Here is a 9,909-nt window from a genome sequence, read left to right on the forward strand (position 1 = left end):
TGGCGACGTGCTCGTGCACGAGACACAGCCGTTTTTTGGGGTTGCGGTTCTTCCCTGATTGGCTGGCGGTGAATATTTACGGAAGTTAAAAAAAAAAAAAAGTCAAACGGGAATACGGCGTTGAAAGTCAGTTTTGTAGCCCTCCTCTTGGGTGCTCTACGCTAATATGCAGACAGACGACAACGTTTCATGCCTGAAAAGGGATTTGTTTAAATCTGCCGGGGCATTTCATGTTCTCGTTGGCGTAACAGGAAGCGTGGCAGCCTTGAAATTGCCTCTTTTGGTGTCTGAGCTTCTTCAGTTTTCAGGGGTGAGCCGCTCAGCTTCTTCGTGTTTATTTATTTATGTATTTATTTATTTCTCTTCATTATGAACGTCTCCGCTGTCTGATACCTTCCTACTGTGGTACCAAGTATGACCCGTAAACCTACACGCGTTCACTGTCTCTGCCTGTCACAGGGCGCTGAAAATCACCTTTACCACAAGATGGTGATGTTAGGCAGCAACATAAACATCACAGCAGCGTTATTACCATAGTTTTTAAATAGCTGCTACAGTTTGTTGTACTTCAATATTTAGTATTTTACTCAAAAGCCTCATAAATTCCATTAAATTAAAGCCTAACAAATATTAGAGGATAAAACTCGCCAAGCAGTGTCATCAATATGCTCAGATGCCTGAATTAGCTAAATCTGTATGATGATTAAAAAAAAACAAAAAAAAAAAAAAAAAAACCTACATAGGCTGTCTGTGAGATATAATAAAAAGAAAAGTGAAATGACAGTGAAGGGGGGAAGGTATGATACAACATAGTTGGGATTATTGTGGGGAATATTTTATAATTCAGTAAATAAAGACAGTGTAAAGTATGTTGTGGCAAACGGGGGAATGTAGCTGCGTCTCTTTTCCATGGTCAAGTCAAGTTACATTTATTCATGTAGCATTAATACTAAACTTGATTTATAGTATTACTATTAAAATTGGGCTGGACTAGGAAATGCCAATGACAACAAGTACATGTTTATTCCAGATTTTAAAACAGGTAGTGATGTTGATGACCTGACCTGGAGGGAAAGACTTTTCCAAAGTTTTAGAGGTGTCACTGTAAAAGCCAGTCTGCCTGAAGTGCCAATCCTGATCTAGGAGCTGCTGGAAGCTACATTCGACTGAATATCATCCAGGGAGCAGAAGGATGTAATGATCCAACCAGTCAGTGTAATCGCCAGCAAAATGTGGTCATAGTGTGATCAGCATTAGCACTAGCTGTATTTTACAGCGTTTGTAGCTAGTTTGAGATATTTCGCTCTCTTATCACCCATAATATTTGCAAGGAAAATTCAAGATGAGAAAGGGTAACAGCTTTTCAAACTGCAGCTGGGATTTAAGAAACTACAACTCTGCTAATTACACAAACTAATAAATGCATCTGAGTATGATAATGATGAGTATACAGCTGTTTCAAAAATTACTGCTGGAGACAGGTCATACAAAACACAATAATGCAGTCAAAACAAATGCTATAGTAAACATCTAACCACAAATTTCTGTGGGTGTTACTACCACTAAGGTACTCCATGTGCCATTCTACACTGGGAAAAAACTACAAAGTGCCTCTAAAAATTATTGTAATACATGTCACTGTCTTGTTTTATGCATTAGGTGGATGTAAGAGTGGTCACTACGGAGCATGCCAAGCACTTCTACAATCCTGCAGATGTCTCAGTAAAAATCTACAGTGACAAGGATGAGTGGGAGGTAATAATAAACTTCCCTTGAAAGTTTTACTGGAGCCACAATTAACTGATGGCATAAAGCAGAGTTTCTCAAACCTGGAACGACCACTATTCTGACAGGACAGTGGAAGCTTTTAAAAAAGAAAGTTATATTTTTAATGTAGTAATACATTACATAGACTAACAATGTATACAACATTTTGTACACTTCACATGAAGGTTCCCTCGTGTTCTTGAAAATATATAAAAGAATTCCATACTCAAAATCATATTGAGTGAATAAAAGAGTGACATGAGCTGTAGAGTATTAACACATAAAAACATGATCAACGGTCAGAAATGATAGTGAAACACTGATCTAAAGTGTCATGTCATCCAGAAAGGAAGTAAATAAGTCAATGTCTTATTGCTTGCGTGCCAAACAGCATGTCTCTTTGTTTAGCTGTGGACACAGAGATCAGATCCTGTGCTACACATTGAGTTAAGGCGCTGGGCAGACCTGCTTGTCATTGCCCCCCTGGATGCCAACACTCTTGGAAAGATTTCTAATGGCATTTGTGACAATCTGCTGGTGAGAGCATGACATTATTATCTCAGTATCTACACAATGTTATGGCAAATAATAGTTTATTACACAGTGTATCAGAAGTTATGTCCAGGCTGATTTGTGTTTGCCCTTTGCAGACATGTGTTGTAAGAGCCTGGGATACTAGCCGACCTCTCCTCTTCTGCCCTGCAATGAATACAGCTATGTGGCTGCATCCCATTACAGCCCAGCAGATATCCAAGCTCAAAGAGTTTGGATATGTGGAAATCCCCTGCATTGCTAAGAAGCTAGTGTGTGGAGACGAAGGTAAGGTTGAAGGCCAGATAAAAACTAAAGTTATTAAACTTCTAATGATATTTGTTTTCACCATATAAAATCTCAGAATCCAGGACCCGTTTGGTTCGACCATATCAGTGAGAAGAGAGCTGAAACTAATAATTGTTTTCATTGTTGATTATTCTGCCAATATTTTTCATTTAATCATTTAGTCAATAATCCTCAAAATATTAAATTTACAGTTGTGACATGAGAGCCTTTAACCAACAAATGCTTTGCATTTTTTCTTGAAATTTCATTTGATTTGATTGTTAAAATAGTTACAGATTAATGTTTCTGACCAAGTAATCAATTATTCTACTATTCACTGCAGCCTTAAATCAAAATGATTCAACATGATCAATTTTAGCATGAAGTAAGTCCATGATACAGATTCTTACTGCATTATCGTCTTTTTACTTTATAATTTGTTATTGCCCAAAAAGTTTTAATGTATGCAAATAAATGAATAATAATTATTTTAGAGTTATTGTACAGTCATACGTTTCCTGCCTTCAAGAGCTGTACAGTAAAAAAAAAAAAAAAGAATTAAAATAAGCAGAAGATTGGCTAAATGCAAGACAGACCAGAGGCAGACAGATGTGCAGCAGATTCAGAAACGGTACTGAAAGTCAGCAGAGAAGCAGTGTGTAACAGTAGAGGGTAAATCATATGACATCAGTGGTCTAAAGGTGAATAAATGGCATATAGGCAAAAGTTGAAATACACAAAGACACCTCACACTGATAAATATATATATATATATATATTTTTTTTTTTTACAAAATTGGGTTAGCAACATTTACTTTGTAGAAAAAAAGATTCAGAGACAAAAATAATTTTCTGCCTTCCTGACAAATATCCGCATGTGCACAGTAAGTTTGTTTGTCTAAAAAAAACCAAAAAAACAAAACATAACACCAGTTTAAAATCCGGCGGTGTAACATGTCATCTTGCTGCCATGACGTATAAACATATCTCGGCATGATTCAGCACAGTATGACTGTTAGATGTGATTTCAGGTGAACAGAGCACACGCCCAACCACATATTCCAGGAGATGACTCGTGTATGTTTTACTCTTGATCAGGTGACTTTTCCTGATGATGTCATTTTAAAAGGGCTTTTGAATTGCTCTTAATACGATCCTGAGCATTTCCGGTTTTCCGTGGAAGACCCGAACAGGGTCTGTTGCTCCTGATAACACAGTTCTTACGGTTACAGCGACACAGAAAACCCTCCTCCACGGCCAGATGGCTATTTATTGAAGAAATTGTAGGAAGGAGCATAGTTTAGAGCCACTGGTCCTTAGCATGGAAAGGAGCTATTTGAGGTGGCTTAAGGCTACCAGGATGCAGGTGGAAGAACCACTGTTTTCTCGAAAAAAAAAAAAAAAAAAAAAAAAAGTTAACCCTGACAATATTAGTAATACAGGATGAAAATGGCATGATTCAGTGGAAGACTAAGTCCATAGATTTTTATTCAGGGACCGGCACTGTATTCTTCTAAACAAAATCATGCATAAGACATGAACAGCAAGCTTCAAAAATATTGTAGTAGCTTGTTAACAACGATCTGATAAATTATCCATTTTGGAGAGCTTTTACTTTGAAGTTGTTGCTGCAGTAAGTGTTAAACTTGCATTAATTAGATCAGTGCCTGTATGAGCCAGGTCTCTGATAATGCTGTGTCTTCCTGAAGTACTGGTGAGGTCTGAATAAATACTTTTGGTGGCCTGGCTCAGATTTAGATGCAAACGATGTGAATGTAGAAAGTATATGTATTAATGTGTGTCTTTGAGAATAGGGAATCTGCACAAGGATTTGCATTGCAGTTTTTTTTAATGTGTGTTCTTTGTGTAGTTGCTCCCTGGCCACTGACTGACTGATTATGCATGCCTCCTTGCTGAAGGTATTTATATAAGCTGTTGTTCTTTGCTGCAGGTAAAGGTGCCATGGCAGAGGTATCAACTATTGTCAGTGTTGTCGAACAGTATCGTCAGAAACCAGATGAGTCATCTCAGAAAACATGAACGTCACATTCTGGCTGATCACCAATGACGACTTGAGCTTCGGCACACCCGTGGTAAACTCACAGTTACATTCACCTGTTTTAACTGATTAGTCCTCTTCTTAGGTAGAGTGTGCAGATGTGTACAGACTGTCATTGACCGGCATACCCTGCTGTCACTATTGATGCTCCTTTATCTTAATGTATTTGTACATGGACTTCTGTGAACTTATGTTAATTCCTCCAAGCACAATTTGATCAAACTGCAACATCTGGAGCCTGATCAGCCTGAATGATGAAAAATACTGTTGTGGAAGTGAAGGATCTTAATTGTCAGCGGGTATTAGAGCTAAATTTGAACAGCGCTGGTTTTTATGTTTATCATAATGCTTAATGACCTGTTGTAGGGAGAATTCCCATCAGATGAGCTTTCCATTTAAGCCCTTCACCTTTTCTGAAGTAATTTATTACTACCTACATTTTATTTGAATGTGTGTGCATTACTGTTGTTTATAAAGTAGCATTTTATTAAAGTCATGTCAGTGAACATTTACTGATAAGCTGAAAAGTGCTGTTCATGCATGGGCAGTTTCCTTTCAACATACATACGTGTGTTATCCATCATCCCCAGCATTGAAAATACTTCCTGTATGCAACATTTCTTCCTTTTTCCTTTAAAGGTGGTTGGCAGAGAAAATGCCGCAGTGCTGCCAACCACTTGAAAAGAATGCAGTTGAATGGATAAAGTTTAACGAACCTGTTTAATGTTGTGCTCCAGTTGTCTTTCTATAAGCGCCCTCTGAATATCTCTGGGATTATTTATTTTGTGTTTAATGTCAGCTGAGTAAACCATACAGATGTGGGTTAAGATTTGTCTAATATGGGCATATTATTATATCATATATTTGTTTAACACCAGTACAAACACCACCTTAAAAAAAAACAGTCAAATATTCTGCCTGTTTAAAGAAGTTGATTGTAAACACTAGGCTGTAAGACATGCTTAACTTGCTGTTGTTTCTTTGACAATGGCTCTTGGTAAATACTGTCACTGTCAAAAATAAAAGTTACAAAATAAATTAACACAAAAAAATTAAGTTTCAACCCATGCTTCATTTTCTAGAATAATTTTGTTTCATAGCCAAATACGTCTTAAAATTATGGGTCAAAAATGTGATTTGGTATTTTGTCATGAGATTAAGTTTAATCGGCAGTTACTGGCATTATTTTTGGAAATTTACACTTCCTAAAAGAGAAATGATGACTGCGTTTAAAGCAGCATAGTTGTACTTCAGCAAGCTGATCATTATGCAAAAAAGCCATCAAATGCATGTGCTTATTAAGGAATAAATTTGAGTCTTCACAACGTTCTCCTTATCAGAGTCTGTCGAAGCTGCCATGGTGCCTGTGGGGTTAATTATATGACATAATGCAACGGAAACTCTTTTTCCGCAAGGCAGTGTGGCAGACTGGCTTTACTGGAGAAGCACATTAAATTAAACTGTTAGCTGAGATATGGATGCCTGGATGGTGCTAGTTGTAGCAAAGATAAACTCTTAATTTGTTTGTGCAGACAAGATCATGTAATATTTTTGGAAAACATCCTTCTCATTGTCGTAAAATGTTTAAAAAGTTTCCTTTACCAAATGCTTTTTCCCAGGTCTCTAAGTACCAGAGGTCAGAAGTGAAGAAACCCATGTGTCACATTAGTGTTCGACATGTTTACCGTACGAGTCTGTGTTCAGAGAAGACCAATGTGAAACTGTCAAATCAAAGCAGACAATGGTTTGTTTATATCCGTGAGTCGAAGCAGACAGTAACAACTGTCCTCCTTGTAATACACAGAAATTGAAAGAAACTGCACCTTGTAGTTGGCAATCATGGAGGTACGTTTCCTCTGCAATAATACTATGTTGGACAACTAGTACCACAGTGTGTGTTCTGCTTTATAAGAGATCCAGATATAATATCTCCCTGTTACAACCAAAATCAGCAAACCTAGACTTTTAAAATGAAGTTGATTATTAACATATTTTTTTTTCTAACAATCATACAACTTAAATAAACTTTCCTGTTTTACAGGAAACTTGAAAACATAAAACTCTTCCTGATCACACTGATCACTGGTGAATCATCAATGCTGTTTCCTTTTCATCAAACGGTGAACGTACACTCAATTCCCCAGCATTGACATTTCTCTTCCCAGTGAGAGAAAACAGTTCCTTTATAACAAACACACAGATGCTTGTGCTGCTTGTGCTTTGTCTGTGCTGTCCAGATAGTTATATTTTTTTATCTTGTTTTATCTGTGTTCCCACCAAAACCAATACGTTGGAGGTAATTTGGTTTGCAAATAACCGGGGACAACACTGTTGAGCTGTCGAGGTTGCAGCACATGGAGCCATGTGAATGGCTCCCCAAACAAAAACCATCCTTCCCCGAGCCCTAACCTGTCGTGCTGCTATTGGCTGCAGTGTGATTCTGTTAATGAGGCCAGGGGAACATTACATCAGCCATACCGACAAGGGGAGTGTCATCGCAGCCTTGACAGCGCTGTGGAGGAGTTTGCAGCCTGCAGGTGCACTTAATGGGAATGAACACAATGTTCTTACAACTACAGATAAATTGTGAAAACTTCTGTTTGGCTGTATTCAGAGGTGATGGGAAATAATCACAGGTGAATTTTTTTTTTTTTTTTTTTTTTCATCTGTTGACATTTTACTACCTGTTTATCAAAGGAGGTCTCTCAAATGGCATAATCACCCAAACCTCTCTTTTTTGTGATATTTAAAAACACGCAGGAAAATAAACTGAGCCCGACATGTACCTACTACACTGCTGTTATCACACTTTAGTGATAAATAACTATTCCCTTTATTCCATTGTGTGCGTTGCATTAGATAATTATCCTAAATACTTATCACTAGCTTATTATTATTGATTTTAATACTGTTATTATTAATATTATAATCTTTGCTCAAAAGAAGAGCACAAAATCCATCACTTTATAGTTGCTAATAGTGACTTTATTTAATCAGATAGAGATCTGAAAACAAAAAACATTCACACAACCAGCATACAAGAACAACACGTCTTATGTTACCAAATAAATATGAATAAAATAACAGACATCAGATAGCAAGGCTTTAAAATCTCCGGGAACCTGAAGGAATCCAGCACTTCATTGATTCACAGTTCATTCTATTTAAGAGGTGGATTGTACCTGAAACTTGCTCCTGCCAGGGTTAGTATGTACATAAGGAACATGTACTGAAGGCTTTAATAGTGATTGTGTTGTATTAGTTGACAGAAGAGAGAACATCAAATGGAAGCTTTAACAAGAGAACCCAACCCTTTTGTATTTCTTTATCACAAATACACTGCAGGTGACTGGAGACAATCTTAATCAAATTCACGTTCCACATGACACAGCCATGTATACAGGTGAATTTGGGCAGTTATTTATTTGTATGACGAACCAGGATATATACATATACTAACTGCTGTGAACATAGAGGCTAATTTATGTGTCAATGTGTACATTCGGGAACACTTGTGTGTCTGATGCAACTCACGCAGCCTCAAGGCTCAAGACGTAGTTTATGGCCTATTAGGACGTTCACAAGTGTTTCATCAGACGCTATCCCCTCAGAGATCACCAGCTCTGCTCCCTCTGTCACCACAACTCAATTTATTGACGTTTAAAAGTGGTAAACACCTCGTGGATTCACTCAGGAGCAAGTAGAAATTAAAATATTGTCTTTCACAGTTTTTGGACATACTGTAATTTATATAATGCATTTCATGTATATATTTCACTATATGTTACTGGTATTATATTTTTGGTCATTTTTTTTAAATCCCATTTTATATCTATCATATATATATATATTCCCTTTTGAATCTTAGTTTCTAGAATTTCATAACAAGTTCTTTATGATCCAGTGTCTCTTTATGTTTATCTATAAATCAATCTGAAGACAAGAAAATGTTTTTCATTTGGTCAGTGATCTATGATGGCTGCCAGGAATGCAAGGGTACATGCTTGAATAGGCCCCTTCAGTTGACACATTTATTTCTCTCTAAACCTGAGGTATAGGAGAACAAGGAAAGCCTTTTGTTTTCTTGAACAGAGAAACCAGATGTGCATTAAATCACCTTATTTTAGAGGATGAGAGCTTGTCTCATCTGCTGTGTTTCATGTCATTTCCCTGATATGTTGCATGCAAATTGGTTGTATGTGACCAAATCTCATTGATAAATGCCTGAACTGAACTGCAGTAGCTGTCTGACATCTTCATGAAAAGACAATCACTGTGGTGGATCTTTTGTAATAAAGGCCTACCTGCGAGAGTTTTTATGATCACACAATACCTCCTACACCTGCAGGTGGGCAAACAGTCTGTCTACACAGTGGGCTGAGAGTAAATCTGCTCTTAACCATCATTTATTCAGGTGGCTATGTGATAAGCTGTGGGCACACAAAAATGAAATCATACCTGATTAGTATTCATCATTTTTTACTTGACAGGGTCTTCAGCTGCACTCTGATATATAGTACACTGGCTGCAGGGGAGTTTCCAGTCCTCCCATGTCTACTAACAAGCACATTGTGATCAAAGGCAAAGATATCAGGTCTCTCAAGGTCCAAAGCTGACTCCATATATTGTGTGTGTGTGTGTGTGTGTGTAGATATATATATACACATATGCATACAATCACAGATTTACGTGTTTTGCCAATATGATGTGAGGGGATGATCTCAGAATTCATGAACCAAAACTGGAAACAATATGAATGTCTATCATCTGCTTTTAAAAAGATCAATGTTGAATCAACAAGGAGCAGGTCAGAGAGTGATGAGTGCATCACTAGCCCAAATCCAAAAGCACGTGCCACTTGTTTTGTCCATAACACATATCATTTCTTCTCTTCGTCCAACCTTTTGGGAGATAAACCCCTGCTCTTCAAGATCCTTTGTTTACCGTAAAACCATTTGCTATAGATTAATGTGTAATTATTTATATTTAATAGAAGGTAGTTCATTGAGGAAAATAACCAAATAAGCGCAAACTCTGCTGCCAGTAAATATTGACATACGTATTGGGTAATTAGAGGCAGCAGATCCCTTTAAATGGAAAAGAGAATGAAAGCAATCAGTCTGTTCAGTCTGTGCAATCATTCACAGACTTTAACATCAGCAACAGGTCTGTAATGGTGGGTTTGGGGAGTTTGAGAATGATTGACCCTTCTCTGAAAACCTTTGCTGTTTCCGTATTACAAAGCAGCATCACCTATCTGACAA

The 9,909-nt window shown here is 37.4% G+C and overlaps 1 protein-coding gene across 1 annotated transcript; it reads left to right on the forward strand.

Annotated features, from left to right (window-relative positions):
• The first annotated feature begins 86 nt into the window (after nucleotides 1-86).
• Nucleotides 87-6,665, forward strand: ppcdc (phosphopantothenoylcysteine decarboxylase). The gene is made up of 5 exons (XM_069163357.1): nucleotides 87-310; nucleotides 1,660-1,755; nucleotides 2,176-2,304; nucleotides 2,418-2,586; nucleotides 4,538-6,665. Exons 1-5 carry the CDS (start codon nucleotides 167-169, stop codon nucleotides 4,624-4,626), a joined length of 627 nt encoding a protein of 208 aa, XP_069019458.1. The 5' UTR covers nucleotides 87-166; the 3' UTR covers nucleotides 4,627-6,665.
• The last annotated feature ends 3,244 nt before the right edge of the window (nucleotides 6,666-9,909 follow it).

Source organism: Embiotoca jacksoni, unplaced genomic scaffold (genome assembly GCF_022577435.1).
Source record: "Embiotoca jacksoni isolate LCO1_2020_lvr unplaced genomic scaffold, fEmbJac1.0.p SCAF_3, whole genome shotgun sequence".
Classification (NCBI taxonomy): Eukaryota; Metazoa; Chordata; class Actinopteri; family Embiotocidae; genus Embiotoca; species Embiotoca jacksoni.